Source organism: Panthera onca, chromosome A2 (assembly GCF_046562875.1).
Source record: "Panthera onca isolate mPanOnc1 chromosome A2, mPanOnc1 haplotype 2, whole genome shotgun sequence".
NCBI lineage: Eukaryota > Metazoa > Chordata > Mammalia > Carnivora > Felidae > Panthera > Panthera onca.
In genome coordinates, this window is record NC_138340.1 from 25265269 (window position 1) to 25293096 (window position 27828).

Below are 27828 nucleotides of genomic sequence, written 5' to 3' on the forward strand. Positions count from 1 at the left end.
TCATGCTGGAAAACAGTATGGAGGTTCCCCAAAAAGTCAAAAATAGAATTGCTCTATGATCCAGCAATTGTACTATTATGTATTTCCCCACAGAATACAAAAATGCTAATGTATCCTGATGTTTATAGCAGCATTATCAACAAAAGGCAAATTATGGAAAGGCTCAAATGTCCATCGATAAAGAAGATGTGGTTTATATACACAATGGAATACTACTTGGTGATGAAAAAGAATGAAATCTTGCCATTTGCAACAATGTGGATGGAATAGGAGGGTAATATGCTAAACGAAATAAGTCAGTCAGAGAAAGACAGATATCATGTGATGTCACTCATATGTGGGATTTGAGAAACTCAACAGATGAGTTGAGGGGAAGGAAAGGAAAAATAAGATACAACAGAAAGGGAGGCAAACCATAAGAGACTCTTTAAACACGGAATGAACTGAGAGTTGATGGGGGTGGGGGATTGGGAGGGTGGGGAAGATGGGTGATGGGCATGGAGAAGGGCACTTGTTGGGATGAGCACTGGGCATTGTATGTAAGTGATGAATCATGAAAATCTACTCCTGAAGCCAAGACTACACTGTATGTTAGCAAACTTGACAATGGAAAAAAAAAAAAAAGATGTGGCATGTATATATTATATATTATACATTAGATGTTATATATATTTTATTATTACATTATATTATATATATGTCCCGCATGATGGGACATTACTCAGCCATAGAAAAGAATGAAATCTTGCCATTTTCAATGACATGGATGGAGCTAGAGAAGATTATACTAACCAAAATAAGTCAGAGAAAGACAAATACCATATGATTTCACTCATATGTGGAATTTAAGAAACAAAACAAATGATCATTGGGAAAAAAGGGAGAGAGAAAGCAAACCAAGAAACAGACTCTTAACTATAGAGAACAAACTGATGGTTACCAGAGGGGAGGTGGGTGGGGGATGGGTGAAATAGGTGATGGGGATTAAGGAGGGCACTTGTCCTGATGAGCACCAAGTGTTGTATGGAAGTGTTGAATCACTACTGTCTATACTGGAAAATAATATTACCCTGTATGTTTTACTAACAGGAATTTAAATACAAACTTAAAAAGTAATGAAATAAAATGATAGTTTACATAGAACTTTCAATAGTGTAAAAAGTTATTAAATGAAGAGACAGGAAAAAATCATTCCAATCACCCCAAAATGGAAAACTGTATGCATGACTTCATCTATGTAGAAAGGAACTGGAAGGAAATACACCAAGTATTAACTGTGGGTCCTCTTTTCTCCAGGTTGAGATTACAGGCCATTTTTTGTTTTTGTCATCCTTTAGTGTTTGCAAATTTTCTACAGTAAGCATTACCCTCATAATTGGAAGACTTTTTCCACCTGAGGCTAGTTAGTTACAAAGTAGAGCAAATGGGTTGTCTGTGTCTAAAGACTGTGTGGCACCCGCTGGAGCTTGTAATTGGTTTTTCAGTACACAGGCCAATCGGCCCATCTCTGTAGCTTCATGTGTCAGCCTTGTAAATAGGTGTTCCTGACACTAGGGGGCAGCCTCGCTACATGAAAAGACTAAAACCTACCAGGAGGCAGAGTATCAAAGCACAAACAACTTCAATTACACAATTACTGTACAATTCTTGCATTGGCAAGAAACAGAGTGTGCCTTCCATGAGAGCTTCAAACTTCACTCTAAAATTAGCACTATGACATTATAGAAAAGCTACATATTTAGAGCTTAATTCAAAAGAATAGGCAAGAAACCTGAGTGGACCATTTGAGTACTTCACAAATTATTGTTCTCCTTTCTTAGCAAAACTTCTCCAAAGAGCTGTCTAAACCCAATGCTTTATTTTTCATGTTCTCTTAGACCTTTCAAGGCTCACCAGGATATTTTGAGTGACCACCCCCCAACACTCCCGTTGCATGTTTCCAGGGCACATGCTGCTTCCCTCCATGCAACTGCATGGTCTTTTTGATGTTTATAAAACTTCCTGCCAGGTAGGTACCACTAAAGGCTTTTGAGCAGGAGTATTTCAGGGTTAGGACTAAGCATTAGGAAACATTTAGTGCTGGCGATGGGTAGGACAGACTGAAGAAGTGTGAGGCTGACCCCGATTTGGAAGCCAGCCCCTGGTGGAAGGCAAGAGTCACCAAAGGAGGCAGGGAGGTGGTGAGGAGCATGGGAGCATGTGTCCTGCCCAGGGGAACAGAAGAGACTTCAGACTCCTCACCTCACAGCCGCAGAAGTCCTGGAGGAAGTAGGCAAAACACCGGACAACGTTCATGTGATTCTGGCCATCTTTACTGGAATAGCAGAGGAAAACCTTCGGCCGAGGCCAGAGCCTCTCTCTGGGGAGTGCCGTGGTGTACGAGGAGGACTCAGAACTCTCTTCATCTAAATGTGAATATATATTTTCTAAATTGGAAAAGAAGATAAGGTTGATGCCTATGAGCAATGCTTTGTCCTGTTCCCTGAGACTCAGGACCTAATGCCATCTTCAAGAAACAACAGTTGACATGTCTGCCTGAGCATGTGCCCAGTGCGCCCCACCCCCCCAGCCCCTGGGGACACCACCGGGAATGGGACAGCTGATTTCTCCAGCGGAGCAACAAATGGCCAAGATTTGTTGTTCGCCTGACACTGACCTCAAGTAGGCTGGGAAAACTGCAGGGACCACCCTGGCCAGCAGAGAGCACCCAGAAGCAGCTGGTGCTCCAGGTGTTAACTACCAGACCAATTAAGCACTGACAGCTGAGCTTCTTAAACAAAAGGGGTGGGCGGGAGAAAAGAAAACCCTTTTACTGAGGTATAACTTATAAAGTATATAACTCTTAAGAGTACATCTCAACAAACTTTTATCTAAATATATACCTGTGCAACCACCACTCAGATCAAGGTATGAAACATTTCCAAGCTCCCCCAGGAAGTTCCTTTCCAACACCTGACTTTTATAAGTGATCACGCCCTACCTCTGCCCTTACACCTTTAAACTTCCTTTATGTTCTTGAATTTACTACCTTAAATTTGAGAACAGAATTACAGCTTCGTGTTCATGGCTCCTGAGGTTAAAAATCAAGCATTTTAATGCCAGGAACTACAGGAGCTATGTGGCTTCCCAGATGCCCACTCTGGGTGGGACCAAGGGCTCCCAGGCTCCCTCTGTTGGCCGTGGTCCTGCCAACCTGGGGGGAACACAACACACAGATACCTTGTTGCTTCTTGCGGCACATCACGGTGAAGAGGGTGGCAAATGCGGAGATGACAACCAGAGGCACGGTGATGGCAACAGCCCTAATGGGCCCGGCCCACGGGGAATGTGCTGGGAAATTTCAAAGACAAGAGGCTTGAAACTTAAGCAGCACAAGGTCAAAGGGAAATCTCCCCCCACCTTTTTAAACACAAGCTGCATAACAGATTCTAGAACCTCTTGACCACATTTCTCTAGTACTGGTCTGGTGATTATAAAAGGATTCCTTTTAAAGGGTTATAGGATACAATACCACAGTTAGAGTTGCTGGAACAGTAAATACCTATGAGTGGGAATTCTGCCCAAGGAAACCTCACCTCCCACCACTTTTCTTCCAAGGACAAGTGACTATTTAGTCCCAGCTACACACAAATACACACCAACCACACTGGCGTCAGTTTTCCAGGCACTGACATTAGGATGGAAGGAAAGTCAGCTTTGATGGGATAGCTTTTCTTTTTATTGTTTTTAAGTTTATTCTGAGAGAGAGTGTGCATACACATGTGAGAGGGGGAGGGACAGACAGAGAGAATCCCAAGCAGGCTTTGCACTGTCAGTGCAGTCTGACTTGGGGGGATGTGGGGCTCAATCTCACAAACTGTGAGATCATGACCTGAGCCAGGTGAGCCAAGATCATGACCGGAGCTGAAATCAAGAGTCAGATGCTTAACTGACTGAGACACCCAAGCACCTCTGATGGAACATCTTTTTAAAAGACAGGAGCTCAAATGCTGTGTTTTGATTTTGTAAAACATGAAGTATAGAATGTTATCAAATAGCATGGTCTGCTGTAGTCCTGTGCCAACATTTCACACAGAAAATTAAAAAAAAAATCATACCTGGCTTTAAGGCATAATGCATCACTTTTCTTGTTGTATTAGTGTCATCCACCAGCTACAAAACAGAGGATGATGTATCATTATTTTATAAAAGTGATAACATCTCAACAGATTCCGTCCATGTTTCCCTATGTAGACAGTGGGGGGTAGGAGGAAGGAGAGCTGCTGTCTATGATCATGAATGAGCCAGGACTAGACATTACATCAGATCCATCTCTGCTTTACCAACTCAAAACCCTCAACCTCATCACCTTTCCTTTCATGAATCAAACGTGGTTCATTCATTGATGAATCAGCTGGTGAGTTCCACATTCTAACAATCTTCAATTACAACGGCATCCTACCACTAATTTTATGAGGCCCCCATTAATGCTTTAAGAGGGTTTAAAACCCTCTTAAAACCACATACTGCTACCAAGTCATACAACCAGTGTTTCTCCTAAAATGTTGAAACATGTTGGTTTCTCTGAATAGTGGGGCTATGGGCAAATTTTTAATTTCATTTCCTATTTTTCTTTTTTTCTATTTTTGTTTGACTCCTATTTTTTGTAGTATGTTTGATACTAAAAAAGTAATCTAAAATAAAGAAGAAAAATATATATCCCTTGCATGCTTTTTTCCGTGGTATTTAGAACTTCATATATATTAATACAGAAAATGTCAGCAGAAACCTAGAGAGGGATAGGCAGATATAATGGACAGCACTTTTGCTGTTTTATTACTAAAAGTTTTTATTTTTTTATTTTTATTTGAGAGAAAGAGCAAGCGTGTGAGTGGGGGAGGGGCAGAGAGAGAGAGAGAGAGAGAGAGAGAGGGAGGGAGGGAGGGAGGGGGAGGGAATCCCAAGCAGGCCCCACACACTATCAGTGCAGAGCTCGATGCCAGGACTGTGACATCATGATCTGAGCCAAAACCAAGAGTCAGACGCTCAACCAAATGAGTCACCCAGGCGTCCCACTAAATAATTTTTAAATCTAAATTTTTAAAAACATATTTTTGTAGTATGAGGATGTAGGGGCCCAGGGCAGGTTGTCCCTGTAGGTATCACAATGGCCTATTGATAAATACTTTGAAATGAAGTTACTTGGCGAACAAGCAAGGACACTCAGACCCTCCCTTCTGTCCCCCTGAAAGCAGGAAACAGATCTCCCATATAACAAATACTCTCACTATACGAACAAGTAAAAACGACATCCTTCTGGTCTGAGATAGGGACTTGAAAGTCGAGAAAGCTGTAGAAACAAACCTTGTTATTTTTTTCTAATTTATTACCTCAGCCTAAATTCCACTTAGAATTCCTTATTAAGTAAAGCTCCCAAACATCTATTTTCTTTATCCTGTCAACTCCTCACTAATTTAGTATCTCTTTGTTTAAAAAGTATAAAAACTACACCTGCCTTTGTCATTTCTTTGGGTCTCAATTTCATTATTGGGCCTCTGTGCCCACTCAGTAAGACTCTGGTTTTCTTCTCCCCATAATCTGTCTCATGTCAATTTAATTCCTAAAACAGCTAGAAGAACCCAGGGAGGAAAGAAGGAGGCTTCTTCCTCCCCTACAAAGGAATACTGTCTAAAAATTCTAAATCATGGACTATATGGTTTCATTAAAATATTTATATGAAATATTTGAAATAATGAATGAGAAAAATCAAAGATTGATTACATATAAACTTTTTAAAAAGCATGTTAAGGACCATGTAAAAATATAATTGTACACACCCTCGATGGCTTGAAATTTTAGTGTTTTAAACAGTGGGAATTCTACATGAACTAGATTCATTCTGTAGAATTAATAATAGGGCTTTCTTGAGTTATACGTACCTCAATTATATAATCCCCAGGAGAAACATTTTGAAGGAGGCAGCTGGTTGTCTCTGTATTTTGGTCCTGCAAAGAAACAAAACACTTTTAAAACTCACTTCTTGGATAAAGGTCATCTGGACTGCTCTTTTCCCCCTAGAGCTGAAGGAGACTTGCCACCAGTCTTAATATGTTCAGAACACTTTGATTAGGGCAGAAAGCAACCATGTGTATCTGCTACATGTTATCTGAGTTTCACTTTGATAAAAAGGCCCAGGAGAGCCCAGGACCAACCCCCCAACCCCCATAGTCTAAACTTAGCTGGTGATGCCCTCAGCAGGCATATGTCATCTGAAGACAAAGAAACTAGTTAGAATACCCTTGACTTATTGAAAGGGTGAGGAAAGAAATTACCCGCCCATGTTTGTGCATGTTTTATGTGCTGTAATTTTAACTTGAGCAGAAGGTCAAGGAAGATCAATGACACAGATGAGAGCCCACAGGAAAACAAAACTCAACAATATAGGAGCATCCAGGAAGGCACTAAGTTCTGCTACCCTGACCCAAACCCTCTCCTGGTGCTCGCTAGAGGCGATCTAGCAGTTCTGTGCACTTGCACCAGACATCTTCCCCTCTTGCTGACCACCCTCAGTTTAAGAACTTGGCTGCTGAGCTTCTACTTGACTTTGGCCTATGTGTAAAATCAGTAGGCCCCTAAAATCCTAGTGGTTTGGCTCCTAGATGTGGCATTTCCACTGACTAGCTGTGTGACCTTGAGCAAGCTAGGTGACCACCTGAGCCTCAGGTTGCCCATCTGTAAAGTGGGGTGACAGCAGCCTCTGTTGCATAGAGTTGTAATGATTCAGTGAGCATAAAGCACGGTGACTGGCACACAGTGAGCGCCCAATTAATGTTTAAAATGTAGCAGAAGGAACTAGAAATACTTCATTCTTTTGGCTCCTTGGTAATATCTTTCCCAGGCTACATCACCACGGGGATAGCTGGGGTGTAGGTAACTGGGGAGTGAGGATATCCCTAAGACTATGCTGGAATATCTACAACTGCTGAGAGTCAAAGCCTAATGTTCATGTTGAACCACCCAGATTCCAGGGGCCCAGGGGTCACTTTAAAACATGTACTATTCCAGAGGAACCTGGGTGGCTCAGTCGGTTAAGTGTCTGACTTCGGCTTGGGTCATGATCTCACGGTTCGTGAGTTCGAGCCCTGTGTCAGGCTCTGTGCTGACAGCTCAGAGCCTGGAACCTGCTTCAGATTCTGCATCTCTCTCTCTCTTTCTGCCCCTCCCCCACTCATGCTCTGTTTCTCTCTCAAAAATAAACATTAAAAAACATTTAAAACATGTAGTATTCCTTAATGTACACATAGCAGCTCACCTGTTTACAGGTCTTTCGCTTGAAGGGCCCTTCATGCTTGAGCTTATAATGAAGATAGAAGAAACGGAAGCCAAAGGTGTGTGGTGCGTGGTCAAAGGACACCTGCATGTCCAAACCGTGCTGGGTGATGTTCAGGTTCCGAGGCTTCCAGACTGGGAGGAGGAAGGACTCGGATGAGCACCCAGAGGCCACCCCGACACCACTGTGCTGGAAAGACTTGACGGATAGGAACGGCTATACTCACAGGGTTTACAGGCCAGGTTGTCCGGCTGTAGCAGTAGGTCGCAGGCTATTAAGAAAGATGTGTATTTTTAGTTATAGTACAGTCTGACATTTTCCTCATGCAATAATTCAATAAAATGTAAATATATGGCGCTGGGTACTGCTGGTCAAAGTATAAAATAGATCAATTGAGCAATGATTTCCGGTACAGTGCAGTTATATCTCATGAAAATTTAAATTGTACAATATAAAAATATTAATGCAGTTCATTTTGTGCCAAATAAATGGAAACAGTGTAAAGTCACCCAACCTTTTAAAGCTTGTCAAGCATTACATAGTTTCAAGGCCAGTGGGACTGTGTTCAGCCCACGGCCACATGGAGGCTCTGTTTCAGCTGTAAACAGAAGTGACGCCAGCCTGCTCCACTGCACAGGTGCTTAGGCGCAAGAGAACTTTGGAGTGATCCTAGTAACTGCCTTGGGTTGTTTTCACATTTGCCAGCATTCTATTTTAAAATCCTTTTGGGGGTGTCTGGGTGGCTCAGTCAGTTAAATGTCCGATTTCAGCTCAGGTCACGATCTCAGGGTTCGTGAGTTCGAGCCCCGAGTCAGGCTCTGTGCTGACAGCGTGGAGCTTGCTTCAGATTCTGTATCTATCTATCTATCTATCTATCTCTATCTCTCTCTCTCTCTCTCTCTCTCTCTCTCTCTCTCTCTCCCCCCCCGCCCCTCCCCCACTCATACACATGCACACTCTCTCTCTCTCTCTCTCAAAAATAAATATATAAATAAATAAACATTTTAAAATCCTTTTGATGGAGTCTAAAAATGGCATGCAGGCATCTACTAAATAGTGGCACCAGCACTGAAAACTAGGCTGTAGAGTTTTGAAACAGGACTTAAATGTGATAAAAACACAAGAGAGGGGCCAAACAGCTAGTCCAATATGCCATGTTGCTAACCCAGGGAGAACCTTCTGGAAAATGTCCACATACTGCCAAGAAAATCAAAGGCAGCATCACGATCACAGGGCACGGAAATGGTGATAAACACATCTCCCGCCTCTGCCTCACCCCCAGATAGACACAATGATTCTGATGGGAAGACTTTATCTTAAATTATGCTAGTTCTGATTAAGGCAAGCTTTTCTTAAACATATTTGAATCCTCTAACTGGTTCTGTGTAAGGCACTGAGATGTAAAATGCATATAGTCTTTGCCCTATGGAATCATATTTTAATTAAGAAAATGAGACCAAACTGTTATAAAATAATTGTGCTGCACAGGAAACACAGTTTAAAAAAAGAAAAGAAAGGCAAAAAGAAAACCAGAGTGTGAATGCTGCAGCTGAGAACAAAAACATCACAGAGGAGGAGGACGGCAACTGGGCCACATAGGAAGGGCTGTTGAGTTGGCCTGACAGCTGACCATCAGGGGTCTGGTATGCCGGACAGAAAGACTGGACGGGAAGGCAAGAGGGAATGGCTGCAGGTTTCAGGATGCCTCGGCACCAAATCTGAAAGCAGCGATTCAGGTTGAAGAAAGACACACCACACCGTGCACAGAACAGACGGGAAAGGGTTGGCTGGTCAGCATGGTTGGCTGGAGAGTGTGGACTCCAGAGTCAGACTTCTGGGTTCAAATCCCAGCTCCCACCAGGCTCTTTAATCTCTGGGTGTATCACTGCACATGTAATAAGTGGACATGAGAGAATTAAATTCTTGAAGGGTTGGAATGGGGGTAAACTGAGTCAGTGTTTAGAAAGCATTTAGGGGTGCCCTGTGTGGCTCAGTTGGTTAAGTATCCAACTTCAACTCAGGTCATGATCTCATGAGGTTTATGAGTTCAAGCGCCGCGTCGGGCTCTGTGCTGACAGCTCAAAACCTGGAGCCTGCTTTGGATTCTGTGTCTCCCTCTCTCTCTGCCCCTCCCCTGCTCATGCTCTGTTTCTCTCTCTCTCTTTCAAAAATAAACAAACATTAAAAAAAAAAAAAAAAAAAAAAAAAAAAAAAAAAAAAAAAAGCACAGGACCTGACACGTGAAGGTTAAAAAAACAAACTTTCTAGAAAAAGGCAATCTCAGGGTTGTTGCTTAATTTTCTTAATGTAATCCTGAAAACAGGCAATCACTCACAGAAGCCACCTTCCTGATGACAGGTAAAAGATGGATTATTTCACGCTCTCCCCTTCACCCCAAAAAATCAACTTCTACTGTTTATTCCTGCTCTTCTTTTTTCCTAAATGGTTTTAATATATGGCTGTCTGACAGCACTTTAAAAAAAAAAGAAAAAAAAAAGAAATCAAGCATCAACATCTACTCTTGAACAAGCGTGAAATGGGTGTCGTAGGCAGTATTGGGTGAATACTGCCTAGGCCAAATCCTAATTCTAAGAATTGCTTTTCTGGGTACTTTTCCTGGATGCTTTTCTCCTCACGATGCTGGTGTCATACCAGTATTTGGTATATTTCTCCAAAAAGTCATTAGAATCAGGAGCAATCTCATCATGGGAACCAGGCAAGAAAGGCCATACTCACTGCGGGTTCTGAAGAAGAAAGGGTGGTAATTGCTTTCATTTTTAATGGAAGGAAAAGGGACGATCTTCACAAAGTAATCCGTTTCAAATTTCATATTCAGGAAAGGTTGAGATTCCATTCCCTAAAAGGGAATAAAAACAGACATGATATCATGAAGAAATTACCCACCCCTCCACCTACACACAGGACCTTCAGTCCTCTCTGATAGTCACCCAGACACCGCTCCAGAGCTAGGGGCTATTTTCTGGACCAAGTTTAGGTTTGGATCCCTAACCGAAATAAAGACTGACAATGCTGCCTGTGCTCTGGCAAAGAAGCCCTAGGTGGTGAACGCGGAACCTCAAAGCTGGTGGGGAGGAGTCCGCGTGCTCTTGAGTGCACAAAGCCACCTTCCAGGACATGTAACCTGAGAGGTGTGTTTACCAGCGAGAGGTGCTGGAGGGTTTCTCTGGGTGTGGAGCAGGCTCAGGGTGTTGCCGAGCTGTTTCTCGCCCACCTTGGCAGGAGGGGTGGACCCCACAGCCCCTCCTTCTCCAGTTTCACAGACATTCAATAGACCATTCAGACGCCCAGAACAATGGCGTGTCTCCAGGGGCACATTCCCCGCGTGTGACTTACAGTTCTTTTGAAGCTACTGTTGAGCTGCTTTGGGTCCTTTAGAATCAGTTGTTGGCACCGTCTTCCCTCTGACTTCAGCTCCTCCAGTATTACTCGAAATCCTTTTAGGAATTCGATGCCTAAGCAGAGCAGAATGCTTTTATTAAAAGCCGACCTAATTACTTTTGAACACACTTTCCTTCCTCCAAGATTACCATCCTTTCCACCTACACAACGGAGGTAAAGGAATTCTTACTTTGGCTAGCACATCTGAGTCTTACAGAAAGGAAAACCACATACCCCGCATTCCTCTGGTACAGGCCAGGTGATTTTCTCCATCCCATCATTACTAATTAATTAGCTCTAATCCAGCCAGCTACTTCACAAATGCCCATTGCCTCTGTGACATTAGGGTTCAAATATATAGACTCAAGTCACAAGTGATCCTAAAAGTCTACAGTGGAATACACAATTTCTAGGTCCTGACACAGAGTGTATTCAGCTGATGGTAATTCCCAATGCTGACTAGGGACTCCCGTAAACCATGTTTCTGCTTTAAGTTTTCGTCCTATATTTTGCTGGCATGGTTCATCCAAGTAATGCACAAAATTCCCAACAAAGTGTGTGCCTACACCCAAGGGGTTTCTAGACTTGGGATTAAATAGCTCAGAACGCCCATGTGATTGACAAAGTTCTTGCTCTAATCATGCCTGAAAGGCAGACACCCAAGGGCTGCCCAGTGTGCGCTCTTCATACAGCCCTCAGAGGCCCCGAGACGCCCACAGTGCCACTGAAAGACGCCCGGCCCAGCCTCCCGCCACCTGAGGATTAAGCTCCGCTGATCACAAGAGCCAGTACCAGTGCTCTTCGTCATTTGGAGACTGGAGCGGTCCGACTGCAGCTGGAGATCCCCAAAGCCGGCCTCAATTGGCACGGTATCGATTTCGCATTCTTTCTGAACACTAGACAAGGAGACAATTTCAACCCTTCCCCTCCCGGGGCAAAGTAATGACATAGGATGCAATTAACCAGGTGGAAAAAGTACCGATGGCAAAGGACAGGAAAATCTTTTTCGAAAAGGTTCTTTTATCCTATAATTATTTGATGAAGAACACGTATTTTATGGTGAGTAGGGCAAAGGAGTTACAATTAGAGCTTCACATTTTCAGGGGTCACGGGGTACAGTGTGCAGGCACTGACTCTGCTGTACTGTATTTCAAGTTTAAAGCTTCCTGTGGGGGTGAGAGCCACCTGACCCACAGCCCAAGATTCAGATACAACAGGAGCCACAGTCTCTGACCAGCAACTAAGATTTAATTCATGTCATGTCCCTAGAACTCCTGTTTAACAAAAGCTGGATGATTCATATAATTAAAGACTGCGCACCTCACAGTTTCATAAAATTCATCAGCTGAGGTGGGAGTAGGTGGTTCTAGTCCTTATTTTTATTTATTTTTTAAATGTTTTTTCAAGTTTATTTATTTAGAGGGAGAACACAAGTTGAGGCAGAGAGAGAGAGAGAGAGAGAGACAGAGAATCCCAAGCAGGCTCCATGTTGTCAGCACAGAGCCCGACGCGAGGCTCGATCCCACAAACTGTGAGATCATGATCTGAGCCAAAATCAAGAGTCAAATGCTTGGGACACCGGGGTGGCTCAGTCAGTTAAGGTCCGACTTCGGCCTGGGTCATGATCTCACAGCTTGGGAGTTTGAGCCTTACATCGGGCTCTGTGCTGACAACTCAGAGACTGAAGCTTGCTTCCAATTCTGTGTCTCCCTCTCTCTCTGCCCCTCCCCCGTTCTCTCTCTCTCTCTCTCTCTCTCTCTCTCTCTCTCCCCCCCCCCTCCAAAATAAATAAATGTTAAAAAATTTTTTTTTAAAAAAGGGTCAGATGCTTAACCAACTGAGCCACCCAGGAGCCCCTAGTTCTTATTTTTAAGAGGTTAGCGTGAAAAACCACTATGCCAAGTCTGGCAGGTGGGGGTAAAAGCAGCAAATGTAAACCTTAACGCCTTTATCACAACACTCTGAATTCCTTTTAGTTACACGTTTAACAACTTTACAGAGCAACTTCCCATGAAGGGACGTATTTACTCCTCATCATTTAAAACTCATTAATCCTTCTGGCATCCATGGGAGGAAGGTATTGTCCTCATTTTACAAATGAGGACATAGGTACAGAGACAATGACTTATCCAGGATCACACAGGAATTAAATGGCAGATGTGGGATTCAAACCCAGGAGTGTCTGGCTCTAAGCTGGTACACTTTTTTTTTTTTTAACGTTTGTTTATTTTTGAGAGACAGAGACAGAGCGCGAACAGGGGACAGGCAGAGAGAGAGGGAGACACAGAATCCGAAGCAGGCTCCAGGCTCTGAGCTGTCAGCACAGCACCCGATGTGGGGCTCAAACCCACGAACCGTGAGATCATGACCTCAGTTGAAGTTGGACACCCTTCTAAGCTGGTGCTCTTAACCCATATGCTTTTCTGTCACCCAAGGAGTCTTTTTTTTTAAATGTATATTTATTTTTAAGAGAGAACACAAGTGGTAGAGGGGCAGGGAGAGAGGGAGACAGAGGATCTGAAGCAGGCTCCGCACTGACAGTTTGAGCCCAACGCGGGGCTCAAACTCACGAACCAAGAGATCATGACCTGAGCCGAAGTTGGACACTCAACCCACTAAATCACCCAGGCTCCCCAGGACTTTCCTTGATAGAACCTGATAGAAACAGAACCTGTCCACCCACAAATCGTCATTCAGGAAAAGCACCACATTCTGCCCTCACTGCTCCACCTGTTAGTTTTCCAACCACCTAGCTTCCATCCCTTACTTGCATTCTAAAGGAGACTGCAATTTGTCAGGCCAACCCCTCAACCGTATAGCCTTACATGGAATGACCACTTCCTGTTGATCCACAGAGAATGTTTTTATCTTTAAATGTTAAGATAATGTTATTTTTGGAAAACCCACTGGGTTCAGACCCAGCAGTATTTACACGGATAAATGAGTCAGGCCCATGGATCTAATCCTTCGTCCCTCACTCTGCACTCACCTCTCCTGCAGTCTGGTTTTTCTGAGAATTATCCTGTTCAGATTAAGAAATCCAGACTTTATGTTACTTTTCCCTTATCCAGATTTCTTTTTCTTTTTTTTAATTCTAAGATTCAGTGGCAATGTCAAAGAAACAGGTTTGAGGACCAGGTTTTGATGATGATAACAGTAGCCATTTTTTTTTCTTCTTAAAGATTTTATTATTATGCTTTTTTTATTTGAGAGAGAGGGAGGGAGCACAGCAGAGGAGAGGGGCAGAAGGAGAGAAAGAATCTCAAGCAGGCTCCAGACTCAGTGCAGAGCCCAATGCAGGGCTGGATCCCACCACCCTGGGATCATGACCTGAGCCAAAATCAAGAATCGGACACTCAATCAGCTGAACCACCCAGGTGCCCCTAAAGATTTTAAGTAATCTCTACATCCAACATGGGACTTGAACTCACAACTGAGATCAAGAGTTGCATGCTCTACCAACTGAGCCAGCCATGTGTCCCAATAGCCACTGTTTTAAATTTTAAGAGCTCTTTCTAGAGATGGCTGGCTGACACAGTTGGATGACTCTTGATCTCAGTGGTCGTGAGTTTGAGCTCCACGCTGGGTACCCAGATTATTTAATAAAAACTTAAAAAATAAAAGAACTCTTTCTAGAAATACTGCGTGCATGCGCGTGTGTGTGGAAATCGTACAAAAACCAGGAGGCCGTCAGTCATCTTCACATCACAGATGGGGAAGCCAGGGCTCAGCAAGGCTTAGCAGCCTCTTGTGGCAGGTAGAATCTGGGTTCACACCCAGGCCCATCTGAACAAATGAGCCCTGACCATGTCCCCCACCCAGCTGTCCCATCCTCTCTTATATCATCAACTCATTAAAGAGGACAAGCAAACTCTGTCCTAATCTGAATCTGACCAGATAATGTGGGTTTGCTTTTTTTCTGTTACTTCATTTTGAATTTTTTTCAGCCCACACAGTTCACATAAATTCAGTTAGTTGCCAAGATTTAAAAACTATTGACTTTAGAGTCACTTGGGTGGCTCAGTCAGTTGAGCATCCGACTTCGACTCAGGTCATGATCTCATGGTTAGGGACTTCAAGCCACGCATCGGGCTTGCTGCTGTCAGCATGGAGCCCATCTTAGATTCTCTGTCCCCTCTCTCTTTGCCCTTCCCCTGTTTGCTCTCTCAAAAAAAAAAACATTTTTCTTAAATTATTGATTTTATGGATTCTTACGAGCACTGAGATATTCCTGTAAACTCACAACACGTGCCAGTGCTGTGCCCAGATATCCATGTGGGCATACAGATGGCCAATGCTGGATGCTAAAGCCATTATGCCCTTGGACAGGTCACCTGTCCCCTGGCTACTGCTTAGACCCAAAGGCTAAGGCTTCAGCACGATTTATTGCCATACACTATTATTCTTCAAACCCACATCTCTCTCAGTAACAGCCAAGGGAACAAAAGATGAGCCATGGGGTACAGTATTAAGCTCTGTACATGCCCAGGAAGTACATGCAATAAAGCAGGAAGCATATCTGTGCCCAAGCACACCTAAGCTACACGTATGTCAAGACCTGCCTGGCCCCTGCAGGTTGTCACACTGGGACCCTTGCACTGGTCACCACCCACACAGGCCACATGCTGGGCTCCATTTTGACTACTTACCAAGGGCCCCTGGGGACCAAAGAATGGTGACTGCCACTTGCTCATGGCAAGCATACTGACTGATGGTGATGTTCTGGGCATCAGCAATCACGTGCTTCCCCACTGGATTCAAGTAAGTGGTGCAGTCTAGACAGTTGCGAGAACAAAAACAGTTAGATTAAAACTTTAAATTTTACAATTTTTTATTCCCAGGTTCATCTTCTCAAATTACAAAGAGCCATCTGGAGGCAGCCAAAGCCATTCTGTTTAAAGACATGTGCCTCAAAAGCCCAAATATGACAGTAAAGTGTGACTACTTGGGAAACTGTAAGATGCAGTCGTGGAATTTATTTATAGCACCACCACCATCCCACCACCACCCCCCACAAGTTAACTTCTAGGACAGCATTAGGGGAGGATCATATACAGTCTGGAGTTGGACTATGTATCTGGCATTAACTTTTTTTTTTTTTTTTACTGTTATGACATCTTACCTAAATCAAGAATTATTTACATTACTTCCATCAGTTTTCAGCATTAGAGAGTGATCTGAAGCAAAACCAATGGCTAAATACTGGGGCTTGTTTTTAGAAGAAACCTGGAGGCAAAGTGAGCAGGGAAAGGAAGTAATAGGGTAAGACTCATGGGGGAGGGGCGCACAGCAAGACAGTTAAAACAATCCAATTAGTACCTGCAAAAGGTACTAACTGACTTCCTGATGAGTGAAGCACCTCCAGTGTTAACTGGCATCGCAAAGGGAAAACACCATGTGTTAATCAAAGACATCCACAATGCCCACCAAACCCAAAGAGTTCCACATTACTCAGCCAATGAAGACCCGATTCTCTGATTTTGCCTGAGGACATTACTTGCAGCCAGGTGTCAATGTGGCCACTACCACGTGAGCAACTGTGACACCTGGTATTGCTAAACACATCTTCAAAGTCTACAGAATCCTAAAAAGCTGCCAGAAGCTTCCAGCCAGACTCAGCATGGGACTCCAGAGAATGGCTGTGGGCTGTTCTGGCCACTGACGCAGGGGAGAACCATCGGCCCTCCTCGGCAATTTTTTTAAGGTTTTTATTTATTTACGTTGAGAGAGCGCGCGCGCGAGTGAGTGAGCAGGGGAGGGGCAGAGACAGAGGAAGAGAGAGATTCCCAAGCAGGCTCCACACCATCAGCACAAAGCCCAATGCATGGTTTGAACTCACAAACTGTGAGATCATGACCTGAGCCCAAACCAAGAGTCAGATACTTAACAACTCCCAGGTACCCCCAACTCACAATTTTTATGCTGCTTCATCTCCATTTCTTTCTCAGTGGTTAAACTTGAAAACTCTCTTTGGTATCTGCTGCAAAAGGTCCTCAGTTCCATCTAATGTCCAAAACTACTCATTACCCCTCCAAAGTCGGGGTGTTTTTCTTTGAGGTGAAGCAGTAAGGGGTTATTTTCTAGGCTCAGTGAGTCTGCTGCACTCCCAGTGCCCCTGCTGTGCACCGTAGCACACATTTCCCATTTTTATGACTAAAAACCTTCCCTCAATACTTGAAAATTATAAAAGAACATAAGAAAACTATAGAAGTCATCCATACCCTCCCACCACGGAGATAACTACTATCAACTTCTAAAGGACATGCTTCCAAGCCTTTTAATGTGCATATAACATAAGTCCTTTTAAAATTTCTTACTAAAATTCAAAACACATGCACCACAATGCACCCCCCCCCCCCACTCGGGTAACTCCCATCCCTCACAGAGCTTTGTGCCCTGCTTTCTTGCCTAACTGCACCCCCTTCCGGAAACTCCATCTGCTTAAAAAGCAGCCACCTCTACATTTCAATATTACTTCTTTTGAAAAGATGTTAATAATTAATAAAACCAAATTCTACTTCTAATGAAAATTGACTCTTGAAGCATACAACATATGTTCTCTGGGTGCAGAAGAGAATTTTAGAATAGAAAAAAATGTTTCTTTAAACATCTGGTTTAACACCCACATTGTACAAATGAGGAAACGTTTTGCAGTTAAGAGGCCAGCTGGGTGGCTTAGGATTCCGCTGCTGACCAGCCCTGGGTCTGGACAGAAAGCAGCCTGGCTCATGAAGGGCTCTTGCCATTCTAGCCTCAGCACAGAGATTACGACTATAGTAAATTCTGAATCAGAAGTGGTTAGCCTGAAAAAATCCCTGGCTGAAACAAGCTTCCCAATATTAAAAAAAAAAAAACAAAAACAAAAAACCATCAGATTTGTCAATTTCAAGCATTTTTCATTTTTCGAAACCTCTGACTTAAACAGCTGTTAGGAAAAGATGCACGAAAACAAGAGCAAATCATGGTTTTTTTTTTTTTCCTTTGTTCATTCCTAATGCCAAAATTAGCACTCTCCAGGTTTCTATAAATATAATTATGCAAATATAAAGTCAAAGAATTAAGAAAATGTATTACAACCTACTCAGGCATTACCACTCAGAGCCCAAAGAAGAAACGAGAAATGCAAAATGAAAGGAGGCGTAGAGACCTAGGAGATTCGGTTTTGACTTAATGGCAAGACATTACCTTTCTTTGTAACATCAAATGGCAAAAGAGCAGAAATATAAGATTTTGTAGTTTAACCCTTTTGGCGAAAACCTGATCATTGGCTCTCAGCTCTTCCAAACAGAATGAGTAACCAGTCAACTGAGCAAGAACAGAAACTTCCTTGTGGAAGAGAGAAAGAAATATCTTTTCAATGGAAAACAATGAATAAATTTTTTACACAAACCTGGATCCAATTATTAGCAACTCTAACATTTTGGATTCTGGTTACCAAAAAACTATGCCCAAATGACATTTTGCCAAAATGCAACCGAGCTTCAGATGTCTCAGGAGTCAATTCAAGTTGCGAATTAAATTCTAATTAAATGCTGAAGAGTAAGAAAGAAAGAAATGACTAAGAGACGGGCATCAGGCACATGGGCCAAATGTTTAGTCCCATGAAGAAAACAATAGATACTTTTAAGTTTTACAGGTACAGATCCTCTTTCACAAAACCCCGTATTAAATTAGAGCTGCAAATACTTGTTTGCAGCTGACCGGAAAATTTTGAACTCTTGAATGTAATACAAGATCTGCCAGGACCAAGAGCATATATTAGAAATTAACTTTGTAGCTCAAAGAGAGCTCTCTTACACATGTCTTTACTTAGCTGAATTAAGTGTCCTGGACTTGCAAATCTTTCATTAGCATTACAGCATTTACCCAGAACAGGCACCCACCACTAACTTGAAATGTCTGTTTCAAATGTAAGTCCTCATTGGTTAACTTAAAATACTCACGTCAGCAACTGCGGGCATAAATTTGACACACATATTTGTATCTTAAAATTGTTAGATTGTATACATGACCTCAAAAATCTTGCTCTAGCAGTGATCATTTCAAAGGCCTCACTGTGACCTACACCCATTATTTACATGGATTCACAACCCTCTCCAAGAGATGAATCAAAGATTAGGAGTCACTTAAATAGGAGTCAAGCTCCCTCTTGTTAACGTTTTTACATGTAAATTATGGCTCATAAGGCTAAAATGCTCACAATTCCATATAATTACCTTCTCAGGCATGGAAGCATTTGCTGAGGGGAGATTCTATATGCCTAATCAGAAAAAGCACCCCACCCTGCCCTTAGGAAACAATTCAGACAGATTAAGTCACACTTCCTTGAGAGAAAGGGCCAAAAAGATGCTGTATTCCAATTCTGGTTGGAATGACTTCTAATATTAACAGATATCAATTACTGAGTGCACATCTTAGGCCAGCCACTGAGTTAAGCAGGTAAAAGCATTACCTCATTTAACCCTCAAAATGATGCCGAGGAAGAACCTAATCTTTATTTTATATGATGTGAAAGCTGAGGCTTGAAGTCAAATCACCTGCCACAGCTCACAGCTGACAGGTAGGGAACCAGAGCTGGAATCCAGGCGAAGTCAGAGATGGCCAACTGGAGACCCTTGGGCAAATCTGGGGCAACGTTCACTTGGCCCACTCTATGTGTGTGAAAAATTTTAAATAGATGACAGTATTAAAAAATGGTTAGACAAAAAATGCAAATTTCTTACTCTTCTTCAAAATCACATCTGGCCACACTCAGGGAATTTCAAGGCCACCATGAGCTGGAATGGAGAGAAGCCAGTGCCCCCTTCAGACCAGACAGTCCCTGCTACTCCCTAGCATCTTGCACTTGAGTAGCTTTGTCCCATGCTGGGCCCTACAGGCATCTGCCTTAGTTCTTAAGGACATGACTATGTCCTGAAGAAATCAGGGGAGGTCTCCCTCCATCCAAAATTTCTCCCAACACTATGGAGGGCACTTGACCTATCCAGGCTCCCAAATACTTGAGTGACTTAATGGAGACTCAGCCAGCTGCTTTAGCTCTATTGATAAACCTGGGCAGGTTCAGAAAATTCCTCAACCCTAGGACCTCAAGTGTCCTTGATTGAGCATGACTGTGTGAGCTTTAGATCACTGAACGGGCCCCATTCTTCAGCGGTGAAGCCAGTTACTTACTGTCATATCTGAAGGTGATGTTGTGCAGCCCACTGTTTCTGCTGGCCGGCCCCACTCCCTGTGGGAAAACAAGAGAACATGATGAGGAGAAAAGCCAATTTGCTTTTCCAGCACAGATCCCTTGGAGTCAAAATGTACACAAGATAACAAAGACCCAGGGTCATGCCAGTCGCTGAGCAGTATCTACCACTCCTCCCGCCCACTCTGTGCCTCTTCTCCCCCCACTGACTGCCAACCTCCCTCCAGCCCAGGAGATTCCTACTGCCAGGCCGACGGCATCATGAGAACGTACTTCCCTAAGACAAGAGGAGCATGCTGTTCCGTGTTTGGGGGTTAAATAATAATTCATTAACAGTAAAATTGGGAGAGAGATCATGAGCTGCCAGCTGGAGCCCTTCCAGTTGGATCTGCTTTGAGCACTGATTGGTTATAAAATTCGCCTACCAGACACTCTCGTCCAAAAGCTCTATTAAGCCACGACAGATAGGCAATTCCTCAAGTCTAAGGAAACAGGTTTCTCATTCCAAGACTGGGAATGAGTGTGGGAATAAGCCATTACTTTTAATGAGAAAATTCTTCACTGTATCCATACCTATGCTTGGAATATATAGGGTGGGTCATAAAAGAAAAAGAAAAAAGACTTTAAAAGGGCTAACTCTAACTCTTGGTGATGTGGCCGTTAGCCATCTGCACTCTTAATAGCAGGGATAACAACTCCGCCAGACTCCCCACTTTAATTACAGCATCCACAGAGGGAGCACCGGATTCCTCCCGTTGCCCAGCCTTTTCCTAACCCACCACTTATCCATCATGGGAAAGAGCAGCTACAGACCTGCCGACTCTGGTTTAACTATTTCTGTAATAATCTGCAAATGTGCCATTCAGCATTAATTGCAGAAGTCTCCAAAAACAGTTAATTCTGAAATGCTAAATGATGGGAAAATATTCTAACCACACAGCTAAAGTTTCCACTTAACAAAGGGGATGTTGGGGAAAACCATATGCTGGCAGCCCGGTATTTAATGGGCAATTGTCACACTGAGACACGATGTGCAGAATACTTCTGATGCAGCCCAGGGTCTCAGGCCACAACCCCATCATATCCATATGCTGTAGACATGTTCACGCTTTTTATCCTGAAGCCAGGCATGCCCACTGAAACTGTATCCTTGAGCTCAGATAAACATGGACCTTAGGAAAGCACAGCTGTGCAGAAAGGGACACACACACACACACACACACACACACACACACTCTTCTAATTCAAGTGAGAAATAAGCAGTAACAAAATCTAAATCAACATGGTACACTAGCCCATGATCTATGGAGGCTCCCTTTCTTCCTGATTCACCTTCCTCCTCCTGTTTCCTTTCCTGTTTCCATCCTCCTTTTCCCACATACACAAGATTCCAGAATTCCTCCCCTGAGCTAAAACACTTTGGAAAGGGTTGTTTTCTTATTAAAATCCTAAATGCCTCCGTAAATCCTTAGGGACAAGGCCTCTAATGTGCCACAAGAGTCTGCCCAACTTCCAGATGGTCAAGCCCAGACAGACACAACCAGGCAGGAGAAAATGCAATCTCTCCAAAACCCTTAGGAAATGCCCCAAACCACACCTTTCTCCCTTAAAAACCCCCGAGATATAAAATCACTTACCATTAATTACTATTATGAGCTAGACATCATGCTAGGTATAGTGGTGAGGAAAACAGCCACTGGTCCTGTCCTCAGGAGCACAGTAGTTCATTCCTTCAAAGGAGACTAGTTGGGTATGTGGATCACATGCCAGGTATATAGACAAATTTCAAACCACGCCTTGACTCTCCAGGAACCCTCAGCGTGGCATACAAGGAGGGTGCAACTAGGTGAAGAGCCGGCCATAAATAAACATACAGCTTATGAAATGCCATAAGGTAGCACCTTTGCTACCATGCCATGAGGTAGCACCTCACAAAGGATGATTCAAGGGTGAGGACAGCACACACCAGAAGCTTGAAAGAAGGAAGGGTAACCGAACTACGAGGGAGAGGAAAAGGGAGCATCACGGAGGGCAAACATCTACAGGCCAAGGTGGGTATCTTAATCCTTCCATCCTCCTGCTGGTGACCAAGGGCAAACCTCTTCATTCCACCAGGTTGGAGTGCCCTCAACTATTTTCCTAAAAAGATAATTTGGATGACTTTCCCCTGGGACAGGAGTTTGAGGAGGACCACGTGAAGCCATGTAGAGGAAGCACTTTCCAAAAAGCAAATGCATTTCACTTAATAGCATGCTTTGAGGTCTGTAGGACTCTAGTGACCAGTGACTAGTCACCTTACTTGTAGGACTAGCAGCTTTTCACTTTGTTCTTGTTCTCCTCATATTTCCATCGCAGCACGTTTTTTTTTTCTTTTTTTAAAGATTTTATTTTAAAGTAATCTCTACATCCAATGTGGGGCTCCTACTTACAACCCTGAGATCAAGAGTCACATGCTCTACTGACTGAACTGGCCAGGGGCTCCTGCTGCAGCATGTTTTTAACAGGTATGTACTGGGCACTTGCGATGAGCTTGCATTGTGGAAAGAAGCCCAATATCGTGAGATGTGTTATATCTTGCAGACAAGAACCTAAATCCTTCCAAATAAGGTCTGTGCTGTATGCAGAGCTGTTCAGAAGAGGGCCCAGTGAGCGTGGCCTCAAAGGACAGTGAGGCTTGCATACAGTGTCGATTCACTACCCACAGGGCATTCCACCTTGACCCCACCCCTGCAGGGCTGGGCACTTTTGGTCATCGACCAGAACTGGGTCCTAATCTCAGGGGCTTTGGCCACCAAAGTGATCTCCTAATGTGCAATTCTGCCTTCAATCCTCTGCTCCAAGCCCACCACTAGCTCCCTGTCCCTCCTAGAACATTCCCGATGTGGCTCCTGCCTGTCTTCTCAGCCGCTCCCCTCCCCACCTGCCAAACTCCTCCAGTCACTGCATTACTGCTCAGCACAAGTTCAGGAGCGCTTCTGTATCCCAGAATGCCCTTCCTACCAGCCAAGACCTGCTCCTCCCATGGGCTTCTGCCTTAGTCCGTCTAGCTCCATCACACGGTGTTCCTGACACACAGATGTGCCTGCATATTCACCCGATGAGAGTACAGTAACCCACCCTCACAACCTGACTGGCCTGGCACTTCTGTTAATGCACATGCAAAACGGTCATTCTAATTCCACACAAAAATCAGAGACCAAAAGACCCTGTGACTAAGCCTCATCCTTGAGTTCAGAGGCAATAGAGCACAGAGCTCAACTCCATCAGAAGTACCAGTTCCTGTGTGCACTGGGAGACCTGTCACTCTTGGCAGTCATCCAGGGCATGGCTTCTGAGCACATGCCATCAGACAGATGCTCCAACAGGCTGTCCTCGCTTCGCACCCAAATGCTCCCGCTGCTCCAGAGCCCTCAGAAACCACAGGAGAAACGGTGTGCCCAGACTAGCCCACAGAGCACTACTGTTTTCTTTATGCTTTGTGGTAGACAGAATACCAGCCCCACAAAACAACAGGTCCCCAGGACCCATGCGGTTACTGCACACAGCAAAAAGGACTGTGAAGATGCAATTAAGTTTAAGGAACCTGAGATGGAGAAAGTATGTTGATGAGCCCAATGTTATCACACAAGTCCTTGTAAGTGGGATACAGGAAGATCAGAGAAGGAGATATGGCCACAGAAGCAGAAGGCAGTGAGGCAGACATTGATTTAAAGATGCTACACTACTGGTTTTGAAGATGGGGATAGAAGGGGCTCATAAGCCAAGGAACATAGGCACCTCTAGATGCTAGAAAAGGCAGAAAAGGGTTCTCCCTAGAGCCTCCAGAAGGAGCCAGTCCTATCAACACCTTGATTTTCAACCCCACATAAGACTCATCTTGGAACTCTGACTCCAACAACTATAAGATAATGAATTCGTGCTGTTTTAAGTCACTAAATCGTGACAGTTTGTTACAGCAGTAATTGAAAGCTAACACATACATATACTTTAGCTGCAATATGGATGAGACGGATCTCAGTGTCACACATGTGCTGCGTGTTGTCATTTTCCCCTTCCCACACCCAGGGCAGACTGATCGATTACTTGTCACAGCCCTCTATCCCACCCCGGCTGCAGGCAGACATGAAACATGCCCCATCAAGCTGTGGCTTCAGATTCTGCCATCCTAGATGCACGCTTTTGAGGGCTAGCCTGGGGCATATCTGGAGTGGAGGAGTGGTTAACAGGACGGGCTTTGGAGTTGTACAGATGTGTGTTCAAACCTCCCCCTTTCAGGGTGTATGACCTTAGACAAGCTTCCAAACTTTCCTGAGCCTCGTTTTCGTGAGCTATTAAAGTGTTTGAATAAAACTTCTTGGAAAAGTTCGGTGTGGAACTGTATGAGAAGACATGTTATCAAGTATTCTGCACAGCACATGACACATTGAAATAGTTATGTTACCATTCCTGGGAAGATTCCTGCCCTAATAAGCAAAGAGCTGTGCAGTGTGGGAGTACGTGAGGCAGACAGGGGAACGCTCACAAGAAGGGGCATCTCCAGATATGACCAGTCTTAGCATCCAAACCTGGGGGGTCTGGCAGATGGGTGGAAAGGTCAGGGCAAGGTGACAGAGGCACTAACCACCAGACTAAGGAATGGTCTTGGTGGGAACTGGGCAACCCAGTGACCCCCATCACTGGTAAGTGCTCAGGCTGGATCAGATGGGAAGAGACTGGAGGCAAAGTGACCAGGGCGGCCCCCTACTCCCTCATCCTTCTCCAAGCTTGCACCACAGTCCGGCCCTGGCCCATAAGTCAGCCCTTGATATATATTAGTTTTCTGCCCGAATGAATGAATACATGATGAAACTAGGGAATGCAGATCAAGAACCCAAGAGGACCTAGCCTTGCGTGACAGGGTGAGTTATGGGCTTAGAATCAGGACTCGCACTAAGAGAACATGGTGAGCAACTTACAAAGCTGGTGAATGGTTTTGCAAGCTGTTTTTCAGTAAACAATCCAAAGCTTTTAGCTACTATACCTGGTTTGATGTTTAATGAGCTTACAATTAAGAATACTTGTTTGTGGCCTGTTACTTAAAAACTATAAAATGCCAATGCTGTGGTCTTAGGGTGTCACATTCTTAGTTAATTAACCACCCCCATTTGCTGCACTTGGGGGCAGCTTTTAATTTGTTCCAATGCTAGGGGAGAAGCCAGCCCCAGGTGCCTGGGGCTCTGCTATGAACACTCTATGGTGAGCAGGGACGGAAGCAGCAAATGGGAACGTAATGGAGAAAACATCTTTTACTCAGGAAAGGGGGAGGGGAGGATAACCCATAAGTGCTCTAAAGGAATAAAATTCAAAACCCACACTATGCTCCACCCATATGGCAAAGAAGCAAAGGCCTGGACACAAAGACAGCCACAGGGAGGGATCCCACACAGAGCAGCTAGCGCGGGCCATGAGGGGCCATCCGAAGGCCCATTTCCTGAGGGGCCCTTGGGGATTCTAAGTCCATTGAAGACACCAACTTCCCAGAGCAACATTTCCAATCCAGCTCCAAAATAGCTTAACTGCCATTTTGGAAAGATGCATTTTGAAAAGGACTGTGCTAATTATAGTAGCCCCTTTCCAGTGGAAGGCATGGCCAAACTACAAGGCCTAAACAAGACTGCTTTCAAATCAGTTAAGGGCCTCTCAGAAAGCTAGCAATGTTTTAGTGACCCGAGTTTGGATGAACATTTAAATAAGAGCATCCATCATAAGGAACTGAATGGGTTTTTTTGTTTTTTTTTTTTTGTTTTTTTTTTAAAGATAACTGAACAACTACTTAAAAAACCAAGGCCAGCTTATACTTTCTATTTTCCCTTTTCCTCCACCTTGGGTTTCCAGCGTGTCAAGGAGATTTAAAAGATAGCAGACAATTCTGTGAGGCTTCAAATGCACTACAGGACTGACATTTTTGCCTGTGACCAGTGGACGTGGTAAAGGCAAGAGGCAGAACATGGGGTCAATTTACTCTGCACAAGTTCGGTTCAGATGGTTTCATAGATGAATTCAGATCCCACTTAACTTCAGTTCAAACCTTTAGCTAAAAAAAGGCGGGGGGGGGGCAGGGGGGGAGAAGTCAGAAAAAAGGAGAGAAGCCCCAGGTGATGTAAGCTGAGGAGAATGCCGGCAAACCCAAAACACAAGGAAAATAAATCACAAAGCCAGCCTGGGTCTGGATCTATTCAAGATATTCTTCTCTACATTCCCGAGAGCTGTTCTCTCCCACTTTCCAAGTAGATGCAACCAACTTCAGAAACGAAGAGTGCCAGCTGTCTGATTTGGGGAGGTAAGGCTTTGGATGTCTAGTGGGGAACACACAAGCTCTGGGGGAGTGCCAGTGTGTTCCCACCAGCAATTACCACGTCGGCCCAAAAAGACCCAAAGATCTTAAGCTAATTAGAGAGATTTGCTCGAGGAGGTAGGAAATCACTACTCCAAAGCATCGCCTGTGTACCAGACCAAAGCCGTAATCATGATTCATCTCTGACATGTTGCTAATCAGCACACACATGTTCCTAATTTCACGCTCCCCAAAGGAAAGCTGAAGGGACAATTGTTTCTGAGCTCGAACATGGAGCCAACCTATGCCAAGTTACAATGTGTTTTGCTTATCAAACTGAGAGCTCTCGTTTCCAACTAAGCTGCCTTTCACTATTTTACCCCTCCTCTACACCCCCACCCTCACCTCAGACCCAAGGAAATCCATTCACTAAAGATAAAGATGTGTTAAGGTATTTATAGGAGTTGTCTCTCAGATAGTAACTTTTTTTTTTAATTGAAATAGAATTGACATACAATATATAAGTTTAAGGTATACAATGTATTGACTTGATATATTTATTTATTGCAATAGCAACTTTTCTAACTGGCCATTACCTAAATGGAATTTAGTATGTTTTTAAATGTCTTTCCCTGCTCCAGATTTTGACTTTCTTATTGCTTTGCCACTGGAATATACACGTGCAGTTAATGCCCAGAGATATCAACACACACACACACACACACACACACACACACACACACACTCTGACTTTTCTCCTGTGTTTAGAAACAAAACAAAACAAAGCTCTCCAGTCTCCTTGGTTTTCACGAAGCAAAAGCCCAAATACTTTTTTCCAATTAGTCTGTTAAGGATCTGGGCTGTGTGTTCTCCCGTGGCTGATACTCACAAATAGACAGGATTGTTCCATTTCTCCAGTTCTCAAAACGTTAAAAGCAAGCTATAAAACATGCCTCCGGATAGCGAGCCAGACCCTCTCCCTTGGCTGCACACAGCACTCCCATCCACTCAAATGAGAACGGCATGTTAAAGAGCTGGCATCTGTAAGGTAACTATCAGCCCATCTGCAGTTTAAAACGCACACACAGACAACTTCGCAGACACAGATTAACTGGTGTTCTGTAAACACTGGGTACGAAGAGGAAGCAAGCAACCAGCCACCCAAACACCCACCCAGCAAACCAGCTACCGGCTTGCTCTCGCTTAGCTGTTAAAGGTAGTTACAAAGACTTCACTCCAGAAGCTCAAGAAAGTATCTCCCTGCAAGGGCAAAACAGTGATTAGACAATAGAGGAAAACTTCAAGCTACACACATGCCTGTTATGCCTAAGCTCAGAGGAAATGTTCGGATCAAAACAAAACTACTAATAAAAAGCCTTAGGACCACACAGAGAGCGTGCACTGAATTGTACCGCTTCAAATACTGTTTCCGAGGCCCCGGGACAGAGTCTCCAAATACTGTATCACATCTGGAATTCTGCTTTTACAGCACAAATGCCTGCAGAAATAGGGGATTGTGATGTTGCCATGGGGACCAAGCCTCCTCCAGTCAGGCAGGTCCCCAGTGTGTCCCACACATGTGCTTCCTTCAAGGTGGATTTCACATATTTGGAAATT

At 43.9% G+C, this 27828-nt stretch overlaps 1 protein-coding gene across 2 annotated transcripts in view; it reads right to left on the reverse strand.

Annotated features, from left to right (window-relative positions):
• Nucleotides 1-27828, reverse strand: part of IL17RD (interleukin 17 receptor D) — a 71466-nt gene that overhangs the window by 9430 nt on the left and 34208 nt on the right. Inside the window, exons 2-11 of one of the 2 annotated variants that reach the window (XM_060631367.3) lie at nt 19880-19937; nt 15358-15483; nt 10664-10782; nt 10046-10166; nt 7536-7580; nt 7292-7443; nt 5919-5984; nt 4098-4152; nt 3220-3330; nt 2242-2405 (exon numbers count right to left, since the gene is read on the reverse strand). In XM_060631367.3, the coding sequence (XP_060487350.3) occupies nt 2242-2405; nt 3220-3330; nt 4098-4152; nt 5919-5984; nt 7292-7443; nt 7536-7580; nt 10046-10166; nt 10664-10782; nt 15358-15483; nt 19880-19937 (1017 nt within the window). Of the gene's footprint in view, nt 1-2241; nt 2427-3219; nt 3331-4097; nt 4153-5918; nt 5985-7291; nt 7444-7535; nt 7581-10045; nt 10167-10663; nt 10783-15357; nt 15484-19879; nt 19938-27828 lie in introns of both variants that reach the window. The other variant, XM_060631366.3, reaches the window with a different exon arrangement.